This window comes from Vicugna pacos, chromosome 12 (assembly GCF_048564905.1).
Source record: "Vicugna pacos chromosome 12, VicPac4, whole genome shotgun sequence".
Lineage (NCBI taxonomy): Eukaryota > Metazoa > Chordata > Mammalia > Artiodactyla > Camelidae > Vicugna > Vicugna pacos.
This window is the reverse complement of record NC_132998.1, coordinates 20,100,330-20,115,903: the sequence shown is the minus strand read 5'-3', so window position 1 is coordinate 20,115,903 and position 15,574 is coordinate 20,100,330. Positions and strand designations below refer to the sequence as shown.

The 15,574-nt window shown below is 32.7% G+C and overlaps 1 protein-coding gene across 2 annotated transcripts in view; it reads right to left on the bottom strand.

Moving 5' to 3' along the window:
- ABCD2 (ATP binding cassette subfamily D member 2) overlaps nt 1-15,574 on the bottom strand; it is a 60,564-nt gene that overhangs the window by 13,550 nt on the left and 31,440 nt on the right. The window contains exons 8-9 of one of the 2 annotated variants that reach the window (XM_006202857.4): nt 8,038-8,183; nt 4,272-4,356 (exon numbers count right to left, since the gene is read on the bottom strand). In XM_006202857.4, coding sequence (XP_006202919.1) covers nt 4,272-4,356; nt 8,038-8,183 — 231 coding nt within the window. Of the gene's footprint in view, nt 1-4,271; nt 4,357-8,037; nt 8,184-13,205; nt 13,262-15,574 lie in introns of those variants that run through there. The other variant, XM_072972989.1, reaches the window with a different exon arrangement.

The window sequence follows — 15,574 nt, the reverse complement described above, 5'->3', positions numbered from 1 at the left end:
ATGTTTCCAAATTGGAAGGGAAGAGGTAAAACTGTCACTATATGTGGATGACATGATACGATATATAGAAAACCCTAAAGACTCCACACAAAAACTACTAGAACTGATAAATGGATTCATCAAGGTAGCAGGATACAAGATTAACATACAGAGATCTGTTGTACTTCTTTACACTAATAATGAAATACCAGAAAAGGAAAGTAAATAAATAATTTCTTTTAAAATCACATCAAAATACACTTAAGAATAAACCTGACCAAGAAAGCGAAAGACTTATACACTAAGAACTCAAAACATTGATAAAGGAAATTGAAGATGATTTAAAGAAACTGAAGCATATCCCATGTTCTTGGATTGTAAGAATTAATATTGCTAAAATGCCATACTACCCAATGCAATCTACAGATTTAATGTGATCCCTATCAAATTACCCAGGACATGTTTTACAGAATTAGAACAAATAATCCTAAAATTGACATGGAATCACAAAAGACCCAGAATTGCCAAAACAATACTGAAGAAAAAGAACAAAGTTGGAGGTATAACTCTTTCAGACTTCAGACAATATTACAGAGATACAGTAATCAAAACAGCATGGTATTGGCACAAAAACAAACAGATGGTCAATGGAATAGAATGAAGAGCCCAGAAATAAACCTACAGACCATCAGTCAATTAATCTTTGACAAAGGAGGCAAGAATATACAGTGGAGAAAAGATAGTCTCTTTGGAAAGTGATGCTGAGAAAGCTGGACAGCTACATATAGATCAGTGAACTTAGAACACTCCTTCACACCATACACAAAAATAAACTCAAATGGCTTAAAGTGGTAGCTCACAGAGAAAAAAAAAAGTGACAATGACTTTATGTATGTTCATGTATAACCGAAAAATTGTGCTGTACACTGGAATTTGACACAACATTGTAAAATGAGTATAACTCAATTAAAAAATGTTAAAAATCAATCAATCAATCAATCAATCCCCAGCCCAGTGCCTAGAACACACACACAAAAATAACTAAATAACTAAATAAACTTAATTACCTCCTTCTACAAGTAAATAAATAAATAAATAATTTTTTAAAGGAAAAAAAATGGCTTAAAGACTTAAACATAAGACACTATAAACCTCCTAAAAGAGGACATAGGCAAAACATTCTCTGACATAAATCTTAGCAATGTTCTCCTAGGGCAGTCTACCCAGGCAATAGAAATAAAAACAGAAATAAACAAATGGGACCTAATCAAACTTATAAGCTTTTACACAGCAAAGGAAACCATAAACAAAATGAAAAGACAACCTACGGAATGCGAGAAAATATTTGCAAACAGTGTGACTGACAAGGGTTTCTTTCCAGAACATAAAAACAACTCATACAATTCAATAGCAAAAAAAACAAACAACACAGTCAAATAATAGGCAGAAGACATAAACAGATATTTCTCCAATGAAGACATACAGATGGCCCATGGGCACATGAAAAGACGTCAACACTGCTAATTGTCAGAGAAATGCAAATCAAAACTACAATGAGGTTGTCGCCTCACACCAGTTACAATGGTCATCATTAACAGTCCACAAACCATAAATGCTGGAGAGGGTGTGGAGAAAAAAGAACCTCCAACACTACTGATGTCAATGTAATTTTGTGCAGCCACTATGGAAAACAATATGGAGGTTCCTTAAAATACTAAAAATAGTTACCATTTAGCCAGCAATCCCACTCCTGGACATATATCTGGAAAAAAACTCCAGAAGATATATGTAAGGTTCGTAGCAGCACTATTTACAACAGCTAAGACCTGGAGGCAACCTAAATGTCTATGGACAGATAATTGGATAAAGAAGATACGGACTCAACATTAAAAAGCATGAAATAATGCCATTTGCAGCAACATGGATGGACCTAGAGATTATCATACTAAGTGAAGTAAGTCATAGAAAGACAAATATCATGTGATATCACTTATATGTGGAATCCAAAAAATGACACAAATGAACTTATTCAGAAAACAGAAACAGACTCACAGACATAGGAAATAAACTTATGGTTACCAAAGGGGTGAGAGGGGAGTTTGGGATTAGCAGATAAAAAACTACTATATATAAAATAGATTAAAAAAACAAAGTCTTATTATATAGCACAGGAAACCAGATTCAATACCTTATAATAGCTTATAATGAAGAAGAATATAAAGAAGATTATATATATGTATAACTGAATCACTATGCTGTACACCAGAAACTAACACAACACGGTAGATCAACTACTTCAATGAAAAATAATAGTAATATAGTCACTGAATTATGTACTTAAGGTCTGTGTATTTGGTATATAAATGTTTAATAATAATAATAAAAATAAACAAACACTGGCTAGCTATTACTTAATAATACACATAGTAGCATATAAAGTAAAAAGAAGGCTATAAACTGTAATATACTTCATGAAAATAGTTACATTAAAAAAATAACAACCAACTTTTGTATACCAAAATAAAGAAAAAACTGTACCAAAATTTTGTGTTACAGGTAGTGAGATAAGAGATTCTTTTTCTTCTTTTTATTTATCTAAGTGTTCTACTTTTATAAAATAAGCACTATTTTTATTATGCATGTTATATATATAATATTTTTATTATATATTATTATATATTATGTTTTAATAAAGCTGCTGAAATGATACATTCTTTTTTCAATGAAAAATACTATATGCTATATTCTTATCAGAAAGGCTGAACTTAAATATAATCAAGCTTTTAGCTCTAATTTCCAGTTTACAAGAAAAATAAGAGATTGGAAAAAAGAGGTAAAGGGACCTCAGGAGGAAGCAAGCACTCAGATTAATCTAAAAAGGATGACATTCTTACAGGACAATTAACTTGGTTTCTTTAACATGCCAATTGCATAAAAGACTGATAGGCATGGCAGAGCCAGGGAAAAACAGAGACTTTTTAAATTAAAAAATAATTAAGAGATATACAATAAAAAAATTCAATTTGTAAAATTTGTTTAGGTCTTGGTTTGAACAAACCAAGTATAAAAAGATATTTTTGAGACAATCGGAAACAGCATGAACCACGTATTCGATTATTTTAAATGATTATCAATTTTATCAGTTATGATTATGGTATGTTACAAATATAAGAAAATATCCTAATATTTCAGAGATTGATGACAAAGCATTTAATGAAAAAATGCTGTGATTTGGGGATTTGGTTTAAAATGCTTCGTAAGTTAAAAATAGATAAATCAAGTGTTGTAAAATGTTAGACCTGCTGAATCAGTGTGATGGGTATGAGGAGTTCATCTTACAATTTTCTCTTCTTTGATGAAGTTTAAATGTTTTTTGCAATAAAAATTTTTTTTAAATTGATAGCCAACTAGTTGCTCAGTGTTTAATGGGGCTTACTTCATAAATATATTTTTGCTGTTCTTATCAGCTTTTAAAAGTTCCCTACAAAAGTACTGCTTCCACTGCAACTTCTCCAAGAGTATTACATATACCCCAGCTTATGCGCCTTTCAGGCATTCATATATATAACTTGGTCTTTTTTGCCCAAGGCATAAGTATTAAAGGGGAGTAGCGACCCAGAGGTTTAACATAAAAATAGAGACTTTACTTTTCACAGACAAACAGGACAAACAAGAGGAACAAGTCAGAATAGCTTCAGTATTTCTTTCCAGTGCCTTGTGCTTAGTACCTTCAACTCAAAAGGCTATGAAGCTGGTTGCAAATAGAAAAGTTTTATCAAAAGAAAAATTATTTCCTGCATCTTTTTATTTCTGAGTCTGATAAGACTCATGCTGGCTGGTTCCTTTTTACATTGGTTATGCCTCTGATTTTCAAGGAGGAGAGCACTATGAAGCTTTATAGGCCACTGAGTAGTTTAAAAAGTTAATTTAATTTGAATTTAATAATTTAATTCAGAAATATTACTGAATGCCTACCTACTGTGTTCACAAAAGTATAATAGTGGTAATACAGTCTTCACATTCTCAAATTAGTAATAATCTTACTTTCAAACCTAGGACACATAAAAATTTAATTTTGTCATCAAATATTACTCAACATAAAAGAAACAGAAAAAATACTTGGAGATACCTGTCACATAAAAAAATAACCTAAGAAATTAAAAAACTGTAAATTCTAAGCATTAGTTTTTCAGGAAGATATTTTTAGACTAAAGGTGAGAACACTGAATCCTGTCCAAAGGTTTTTTGGTTCCAACAATGGGATAGTAGTTACTTGAGTATAATATACTTACCGATGATAAAACATGCGAGCCATGCCCATTCTTTGCTTTTCTCCCCCTGACAGGACGTCTTTCCAGTCCATAACAGCATCCCATCCTTTAAAAAAGATACGTACTTTATACAGCATTCTTTTAGTTGTTACTGTTTTTACCAGGACAAGTGGTTTCTAAAAGTTTAAGTTATTGATACAAAGAATCTGATATTTCACAGAATGTATGCTTGGATAAACTGCAGAGTCTCATGTTTAAGCATTTTGTTTTAGATTTGATATTTTTAATGGTAATCATTACTTATATTGACAAAACATCGAAGAGTTCTAAATAATGACACTTTAAAAATTTGTTTCTGAATGTCTCCAAAGAGTTGGTACACTTATACTTATTTTGGAGGGTGGTAGGAGAAAAGAGCAACAAACATGCATAGGCCTATTATAAAGTCTACAGAGGGTAAGGGAGGGGCTGACTTAAATGGCTTCCATGTGCCTGGCACTTTATATGAGTTTTCTCATGTACTGCTACAGTACTACCCAGTCTGTGGTTAGTTTAATCCGCAAATGCAGGGCCGAAGATACGTAAGAATCTTGGAAACAGAGGGCCTACTGTAAGTCATATGCAGATTTTTGATTGCCTACTAAAACTTACGAGTGTAGTGGAACAAAGGACATGATTTATTTAAATATGTAAAATTAAGGTTTCCTTTGACCCAAATACTTTTTTCTCTTGTCTTCTCAGTTGGCAGGGGGAGAAAAAAACATTAAGCCCAGAACATTTCTCCACTGTGTAGCAATCTGGACCTATTTTTTAAATTCTCACTTATGCTTCATAAGTGCTATAAAATTAAGTCACAGAGAAAATTTTATTTCAACAGTTTTCACTGGAAGCAAGAATACATATACATATATACAAATTATAATTGCATTTCTGTAAATAAACACACACACATCTCTGGGAATGAAATTATGAGACTAAGTTAAACATTTTTATCATATTTGAAAAATTTATGATTTTAAAATTATTTTGAAACTTTTCTTAATTCTGTAACAAGAAAAAAAAAGTTACTTAAAAATAAAACCATGGGGCCTATTAGACAGACAGTCATATCAAATATTCTTATGAAGTGGGAAACTGGAAAACCGAGCAGCCAGCCTAGGTAAAGCCTGACTTTCAAAGAAGAAAATGACTGTCAAGACACGACACACACTCACACAAACAACTTGACATACACACTTAGAATACTTCCAGATCCCAAGTATTCAAGGCTTAATGTTCCCATCTGGAAAAAATTCAGGCTCTTTGCCCTCTATTTTCCTCCCTCAGCTGAATTTTCACCTTTAGTAAAATTTCTAAGTAAAGTTGGTCAAAGGCAAAGAAAATAAGTGAGAGTTTCATTGTTTTTGTGTACCGGATTGTAAAGATTTTCTCTATTTCCCAATGTTACTTCTCACTAGGGACCAGAGTTCTTTATTTTTGTACAAACTTCCAAAAATTTCTATCCATTTAAAAACATGTAATTAGGGGAAAATAATCTCAAAATGCTAACTGATTCAAAGTTCTTGCTGCTAGTGAAAACTGTTGAAATAAAAGTTTCTCTATGAGTTAATTTTATAGCATTTATGAAACATAAGTAAGGGTTTGAAAAACAGGCTGGGATTGCTACACAGTGGAGAAATATTCTAGGCTGACATTTCCCCTCCCCCTGCCAACTGAGAAGGCACAAAAGAAAAGTATTTGGGTCAAAGGAAATTTTCATTTTACATATTTAAATAAATCATGTCATTTGTTCCACTAAACTCAAGAGTTTCAGTAGGCAATTATTTCTTGATCACAGAACACACAAATCAGAACTCTGAGTCATAATAACACCTCTGATGCTGAAATAGTGAGACTAAGTCAGCTAAGATTTGAATGGTTTTCCTGCTTCTTGAAGATAGACAAACTGCTTTTAGCTCATGTCTATTTGTTAACACTGCTATTTTGTTACCTCTTTGATGGAATGAAACACAGTTTTAAATTCCAACTTTTACTAAAGCAAAGCATTTCTCTAAACAAAGTATTAGCTAATCTAAATAGATCTTCAACTTCAGGCTTCTTCCAAAATAAGTCATGTCCTTGTAAATTTAAGTGCTCTCCTGCTTTGCTTAAAAACACGTTTCATGTTTTAAGGGTTAGGCAAGTAAAGTGGCTTTCCTGGGCATTTTTCTATGTGTAAGGATATAACAATTCTTCCTGTGTCTGGGAAATTGAGATAGGATAGCACAGCCTAATGCAGAACATTGACTTTTAAGTCAGATCTGTGTTAGAATCCCTGCTCCATCACTTGCTGAGGGCCTCTGGGGAAACTACCAAACTTCTGAATTTCATCTGTAAAAATGGGCTAATAAAAACCCATAGCACCGAGCAGTTATAAATATTAAATAAGATGATAGTATAAATTGCTTAATAAGTTATATACTGTATGGTAAGCTCTCAATAAACTGCAACAGTTACTTTTACATTATTCAGGTTGGAACATTATTGAAAAAGTTTTATAACTTCTTGATGACTTCTAAGAAAGCAGAATATCCCATATTTAGTATAAATTTCTATTTGGATTATTGGATTTCACAGGCAACCAAAAAAACCTACACATGACTAACATGCAGCCATTATTCCGGCGGTTTTAAAATTGAGAAGAATTTGACCATACGAAACAAAAAGACAACCTGCTTTCCATATTTGTAACGTTTATGAACTATGTTAATACAAACATTATCAAATAAATATAACAATACCTCTCTTGCCTGCCTCACTTGTTTGTTGTAAGGATCAAATGAAATAATGTATGTGAAATTTCTATGTAAAATATCAAGCATCATCACACAAAGACAAAATATCATAGTATCAATATTATAACTAGTTCTGTTATCTTTAGCTATTAATTTTTGTGCATTTACTATGTGCCACTGCTCTAAACACATAGTCTTATTTAATCTCCACAGAATCTTTATCAGGTAGATATTCACCCCCACTTTACAGCTGAAGATACAGAGAACAGAGCTATTTAAGATTTGATTCCAGAACTCCACCTTCAAAGATTATGCTCAGTTACTGTACTACTCTGCTTTTTTTGACAATGTAAACAGGCTAAAAAATAAAACATGAAATTCATACAAAATTAAACCTAGAATTCTAGCTTTGCTATTTCTGTAGTTTTTCTAGGCTGTCAAATTATATGGTATCCGTTATTTGGAAGAAATTCTCTTTTTTTTAAAAGCAATTCTTTTTTAAGCTAATATACATAACTATTATTCCTAATTTTTCAAAAATGTCTTCTATTGAAAAACTATAGCACAAAAGTTTCTGTATTTTATCTAATTCTCTATGTGGTGCTTGAAAAGAAAAAAAAATGTATTTGTAAGACTGGCTCTGAAAACAAAAAACGTTCTGTGACATCTTCTTCTCAAATGATTATGTTTAATGTAAGCTGACAGCTTGACAGGAGAATATTTCTGTCTTGGACTTTACATACATTTAGTTTGACTATGGTCTCAGGGACACATGTCCATTCAAACATGGAAAAAAAAACTGTTTTCAAATGCTAGCAGCAGACTTAATAAAAAGCCTACTGTGCTGCGTGAAATATAACACAAGTGGAAAAGAGGATGTCAATAATAGAAAAGCAATAAAAGCTGTGAACCCTATCTTTACTTGTGTGCTTATGTTCCAACAATAGTATACATTCAAATTAAACACATTTTTTTTCATAAATGCACAAAAAAAAATGAATGATGGACTTTACCTCCCTCTCTCTGAACTATATGATAGAGGTGAACATTATGTAGAATACAGTCTAGATCATGGTCTGTGTAGCCTTTATCATGCATGTCATCCACAGAATCAGGATAAATGACTTGATCCCGAAGACTTCCAAGAGACATATATGGCCTGTAAAACACAAAGTGCGTAAGAGTCCCAGTACAAAATCACTTCAAAAATTAGTTTACTCAGTGTGACATCCTGGTGGCCTGAAAACTCTAGAGTAAACTTTGAATAGCATATTTCTAGGATTACATGTATTATCTCGTGGTGAGTATGTCTCTCTCAGGCATGGAGGGATAATACATTGTTATACTCATGTAAAAAATTGATTGAGATAGAGTCACAAGAAAAGTTTCCATAAGAAATACTAGAATATTTTCAGCACAGACATGCATACTTGTTCTCTTGTATTTTATAAAAGTTGCTTCAGTATTACATCTAAAGTTATTTGGGTTAAATATTATAAAATTTGAGGTTTTGATCCAGAAATATGAACAAATAAAACTTTTTAAAAAGTACCATTTATCATAAGAGAGATGCAAATTAAAACTATACTGAGTTTCTTATCAGATTGGCAGACATTCAAAAGCTTGACAACTCATTCAGCTGGTAAGTCTACAGAGAGACAGGTACTTTTATACCGTTGTGAAAATGCAAAATGGTACAACTCTTTGGAGAGGATTTGGCTAACCAATAGTCTGGCCTTTGACCCACCTCTAGGAATTTATTCTGAATATACACTTCCAAAAATATACCACCACAAACAAAAGAGGGTGTAAGGTTATCCAATACATCATTATTTACAACTGCAAAATATTGAGGACAACCTAAATGCCCATACAAAGGAGACTGACTGAGTAAACTATCACACCTGCACTATGAGCTATCAAACAGGACGTGAAGAGCTCCATGAATTGATATAGAGTGATTTCCGTAATATATTGTTAAGCTGAAAAGCCAAGTGCAATGTATACAAATTCTTTGTTTTTGAGGTCTATTCTGTGTATTATAAGATTTAGCAACATACTTGGTTCCTGCTCACTAGATGCTAGTAGCATATTCATTACAGTAGTGACCAAAAAAAAAAAAAAAAAAAAGTCTCCAGATAGGACAAAACCATCCTCATTTGATAGAACTACTGATATGTAATATACCATCTTTATGTAAAATGAAAGAAAAATGAGAAGATATGCATTTATCTGCTTATATTTATTTACAAAAGGAAACACAGTAAACCAGAAACTAATAAAATCAGTTATCCATAGGAGATGGGAGGAACAAGGCAGAACGGGCAGGGGAGGGAGCAACCTCTCCAAGTATGCTTTCTATACAGTTTTTACTTTTAGAATCATGTTAAAGTGCTATTATTCAAAATGAATTAAACCAATAAGGATGAAGGGAGAAACCCTAAATCTGAATACAAACAGAAATAAAAGAACTGAACAGTTTATCAAATGAATACCACATGGAAGGGGAAGGTGGGACTGATCCAAGTAACTTTCAAATTTAGTTACACAATTTCAGTTGAAGACCAAAAGACCCACAAAGACATCTTAAATCTTATTTGTCAGGTTTCCTGTTGCTAGTGTGTATAGGTGTAGCAATTCTGAAACTATTTCATTTATGTTGTAGGACTGACCAAATAAGAACACGTTTTAATAATGTTAGGAGGTAGGGTTCTCACTGTGGAAGAAAAAGGATACAAATGTGGAACGTGGAAATGCAAGAAAAAACCTGTAATACTTAATTGGAATTAGAGTATCAGTATGAATTCACAATTTAAAAAAAAAATCTGTTTCCTAGCTCTGTTTATATTTGGTGTATGCTGATATCCTTTGAGAAGGATACAACAGCATTTAGGTTAGACAGTGAGCTGAATTGTGGGGCTCAAAAGATAGGCCCAAGTCCTAACCCCTGGTATTTGTGAATATTGCCCTTATTTGGAAAAAGGGTCTTTGCAGACGTAATTAAATTAAGGATCTAACGGCTATCCTGGATTAACCAGATGGGTCCCAAATCCAATAAGTGCCTTTAAAGAAGAGGAAAAACATAGTGAAGAGAGAGAGTCATGTGAAGACAGAGGCAGAGACTGGACTTTGTGGTCACAGGCCAAGGAATGCCTGGCACCCCTAGAAGCTGGAAGAGGCAAGAAAAGATTCTTCCTTAGAGCTTCCAGAGGGAGGGGGACCCTGCCAATACCTTGATTTTAGGCTCCTGGCCTCTAGCACTGTGGGAAAATTAGTTTCTATTGTTTCAAACCACCACATTTTTGGTTACAACAGATGTTGGAAACTAATACAGGTAGTATTACTGAAAAAAAAAAGTGTAACCTAAATTGTATCATGAGGAAACTATTAGACAAACCCAAATTGAAGGACTTTACAAATAAACAGTAAGAACAACAGCATTCATGCACTCATTACAAATATCAGTGTCACAGAAAACAAAGAATGGCTGAGGAATTCTTTCAGATTAAAAGAAACTAGAGCAACACGGCAACAAAAATGCAATGTATGAAGCTGGATTGAGAAAAACAAATTATTATGAAGAATAGTATTATGACAGTTGGTCAGATTCGAATGTGGAAATTTGTTGGAGGAGGAAATTAAGAGCATCTGACTGTCAGTTGACCTGTGAGCTGGACCCAGGCAATTTGAGGCTCCTCACCCTCTCTCCTGGCCTTGGAATGCACGCTCAACCCACGGTCCCCACGGTTGGGAAGGCTTTTGGCTTTCCACTGTTGAGTGTAGTACTCAACTTGGCTGTAGGTTTGTCATATACAGCTTTTAATATGTAGAGATATGTTCTCTCTATACCCACTTTGGTAAGAGCTTTTATCATGAATGGTTGCCGAATTTTATCAAAGGCTTTTTCTGCATCTATGGAGATGCTTATGTGATTTTTGTCCTTTCTCTTGTTGGTGTGGTGTATCACATGGATTGATTTGTGTGTGTTAAACCATCCTTATGTCCCTGGAATGAATCCAACGTGATTGTAGCATATGATCTTTTTCATATGTCGTTGGATTCAGTTTGCTTATATTTCGTTGAGAATTCGTATCTATGTTCATCAAAGATATTGGCTTATAGTTTTCTTTTTTCTTAGTGTTTTTGTCTGGTTTTGGTTTCAAGGTGGCTTCATAGAATGAGTTTGGGAGTGTTCCCTCCTCTTCAATCTTTTGGAAGAGTTTGAGAAGGATTTGAAGACATATTTTCTATCATGTTAAGCATTCAAATAATGTGACTATCTTAAATTAATACCTGGTAATAATAACAGTAGCATAAAATAAGTGTTGACCACTAAGGCCAGTGAACAATTTTTCAGTCAGTAAGCTGAGACTACTTAGAAGAAGAAATACAAGGAAGTCTTAGGAATCAGTACTTTTTCTAACTTCCAAAGTGATGCCAGTTCCTAAGGTATAAACCCCAGGAATAATTCAGTCTACAGAACAGCCATGACACAACACATAATTGAGACTACAGTGATTAAAATACATCTGAACATTAATTTCAAAAGTGTTTCTACAGGATTCCACCATAAGACTTAATTGGCAATATATGATGAAATTATTTTTTATATGTACATTTCAGTGATGATGGTATAGAGTCGTGGTTGTGAGAATGGGTTTTGCAGAGATGGTTCTGGGCTGGAATCCTGATCTCACTATTTACTAGCAATGTGACCCAAATTCTGAGTTATAGTTACCTTTCTGTAAAGTTACTTACTTTATTGCATTCGTTATAAGGACTAAATGAAGTAGTGGGTTTTTATAAAGCTTAAATGAAGCAGTGTAGTCAGAGCACTTAGTACTGTACAGGCACACAGTAAGTATTTAATAAACTATTATGAAAACAAAAATGTTCATTTCGACTTAGGTTTATGTTATCTATCTATGTGAAAAGGCAATATTTAAGAGTAGATGCAAAAGAATTTCTATTTAGCAAGCTAAGACATGTGTTGTTTTATATCCCATACTAAATTTTTATTATTCTCAAAATGATTAATAAATAATAACTACCTAATTATCTAGATTTTAGAGAATGTATTTTGGTAAGCACATAAGAAGGTTTCTCAAGTGTATCCAGAAGTATTTCTTTTAGTAACTGGAGCACCACTTAATTCATTAGAGCAATTTATGGGAACTTGAAGGTATCAATATGCACAAGGCTGTCAAATATTTTCTTTGTAAGAGGAATCTGGAGAAGCAAGACCTCGTCACTTCTTTAAAAGATTAATATTTATAATTTATTTATGCCTTCTGCAATCTGTCAATTCTGTTTGATAAATACATATGAAAATTTATCTCATAAGAATTCAATTATAATTAAATTTTGTTTTTGCAATGTTTAATTTCTTATTGAGTTTACAAGCCTAATAATATGTGGAATATGCATTCTTGAAATTAAAAAAGTAAAAACAAAACATCATTCTTAACCACTAAGTTATTTTTTTTAATTTAGTCAGGATAAGATTTAAATAAAATGCCAGACAATAAACATTTATGACACTAAATGAAGAACTGCAAATGTGTCTACATCATTCATTTGAGTTACTGTTACTCAAAGTGACTTAATAAAGCATGAAAGGTGCTACTTTGAAAATTTATATGAAGAGAATGCTGATGAAATTATACAAAAAATATTTCATAGAATGATATATTCATTAAGGAACCAATAAACAGTGCTTTATTAAAGTTCCATTTTCTCTCAATTATTATTTTGTGATCATGTGAAATGGTAAAAATAACACATTTTATATGTATTTATTGAGGTACACAGGCACTAAGGATACTCTAATAGATATTGTTAATATAATTATTTTAAAATACTATTATAAAGTTAAAGTTGCCACTGAAGTCTCTGCAAAGGCTGTCTTAAGAAAATTTGGGATGATGCTGAATCTATCTGAAAGCACAAGAAAACGAAGGACCCTATATCCGCTGTCTCTATGATTAGTTTGCATGGGAGCCTTTCTCCAGCTCAAAGGCCTGGAATTTAACATTTTGAGCTAGCTCAAGTTTCTCTAGTCCTACCACAGCTATACATAATTGATAAGCACTTAAAGTACCCTTTACTAAACTTTCCTCTCGAGATATGTAGACCTATTCAGATTATCTTTTAAATATTTCAGGTAGATCAATTACCATGTCAGATGTTATTAGCTTACTTGCTCTGGCCCATCAGAAAGTAGAGCATGCAACATACCTAATAGAAACAACAAAAGAGATAGATTGCTTATAATCAGTAGATGTCGAAAAAGAAACACTATCTTGTGTCAATTTACTTTCTCTAAGTAAAACCTAGAATTTGTGGAAAATGTATTGGAATAAACGTATAGGTATCACATTATAATTTAAATCATCATTACTTAAGCAATTATCAAAATTTTCTTTGTAATCTGGAATCACTTTGAGTGCATCTTTATTTAAAATTATTAATTATAATAGTAAAATTGAGGTGAAATTATTTGAGATCATATCCATTTCCAGGGATTATGGCTTTTTATAGGTCTATTACAAATGTCTCAGGGTGCTTTTACAACTTGTATTTACTCTCTACTTCTCCATGTTAAATATCTGACAATATATGATTATTTGGTAAAATATATTGACATTTATTAGGGTTTATACTCATATATTTTTATATTATTATCTCTTTTCCCCTTTAATAATGTCAAAGCAGGAAGCAGGAGAAAACATTGAGAAATACTAGCTCTGTACCTGAAGTCTCTGGAATGATCACCCAAAAAGCTAAATACTTCATAGTCATCTAGAATTTAATTGTGAACAACATTGATAAAAAACGTACAGCAATATAGTGTTTAAGGCATGAAATGATGTTAAGAATAAGCTACAGCCATGTACTGCTGTGTTGCCACAGTAATAAGTTAGCAACATAAAAGCCATAAAATCCAGCTACTCATATAAATGTACATGCTGGGACCAATCATGTCATCAGATTTTTCTCATGAACATTGGGAACTAGATTTGAGTCCTCAATGAATAAATCACTCAATATTCTTAAAATAAATATGTGCAAAAAAAAACTTAACTGAAAAGACATATTTACTATTACTGAAATCATATTTCTAGGATAAGATATTTCTAGGTACCACAGCCTCTTAAGAGCAGGGACGGTGTTTGTTTTCAAGTAATGAGAATACTGTTATTGCAATAATCAAGTACTCCCAAACTGATAAGACTGCAAACTTCTTAAAAGTCAACTTTGTTAAGAGTTTGTATCATGATGTTAGATCACTATATGAAATTCCTGGTACTTGACTTTTTGACCTACAAAAATTGCAATTCCATACGGTTTAACCTAATAATCGACTCATGAAATGTTGAAAATTTTGACGCAAAGGAAGATTTTTCCATGATTAATCAACCCATAAAAGAGTTAAACATGAAAAAAAGTATCCTCAACAGTTTTACTAGCAATAAATAAAAACAAAAAGCTGCAATTATGCTTCTATTTATAGATCTCCTTAAGAAAATTTTAAAAGCTGAACTGTGCCGAGTACTACCCAGGAGGTAGTAAAACGTACGATTTACAATTCTGTCAGCCAACTGCCCAAAGATCTGCAAAGTTTACTTGCTTTGAGTCTAACAGTCAGAAAGCAAAAGAATAGAAGTGAATTAGCTACAGCAATACTACTGAACCTTATTCCTGGTAAAATAATTTCTTTTAAAAAGGACATGTTAAGGGACAAATATTTATCACCATCATAAAGAGGATTATATGATACATCTAGTGTAAGCAATAAAATAGTCTGTTTCCTAAGAAGCCAGACCAGTTTGGCAGTAGAAACCAAATCCGTGGAGAAGTACATTCATTATTATGTAAGCATTTAACAGACGTTCACTGCACAGTTATTACAGGCCAACAGGCATACAATAGATTTAGAACACCCCCCAGTGCTGCACATAGACACGCAGATGCCCTTTCTCCCTTATATCTTATGAGGATTTGTTCAACAGTGACTCAACAAGAGCAAAATCTGTTCCAGTAACAAGTCCAGATTTGTCTAATTGACAACATAAAGGGTAAATAATAATTTTGTATGCTATAATGTGCCACAAAAATTAAAATTTGCTTATTTACTATCTCCGCAAGAAGTGTCTGATTTAAAATTAAGGGAACATTATTGAGAGATGATTTTAAATTTTATAGAGAAGTGGGTTTTAGAAGAATAGGAAAGAATAGAGAACATACAGTCATTTGAAAGTGATCTGAAAATAGTTCAAGTGAATTTCACTTTTATACAAGAATATGGCTTATTTCACATTAATATAAGTAAATGACAGCCAAGTACTTGTGCTAAACTTTATGCTGCATTGGCCTGGATTGCCCTGTACCCCAACCATTATAAGGATCTCTGCTTCCAAACAATAGCTTGATATTGGTACAGATTAAGCATTATCAAGTAAACAATCTTAACTGGTGATACTCACTTGCAAGGTGAGGCAAGAGAGTTATACGTTTTCAGAAACACGTCCCCTGCTGTGAGTAATAATC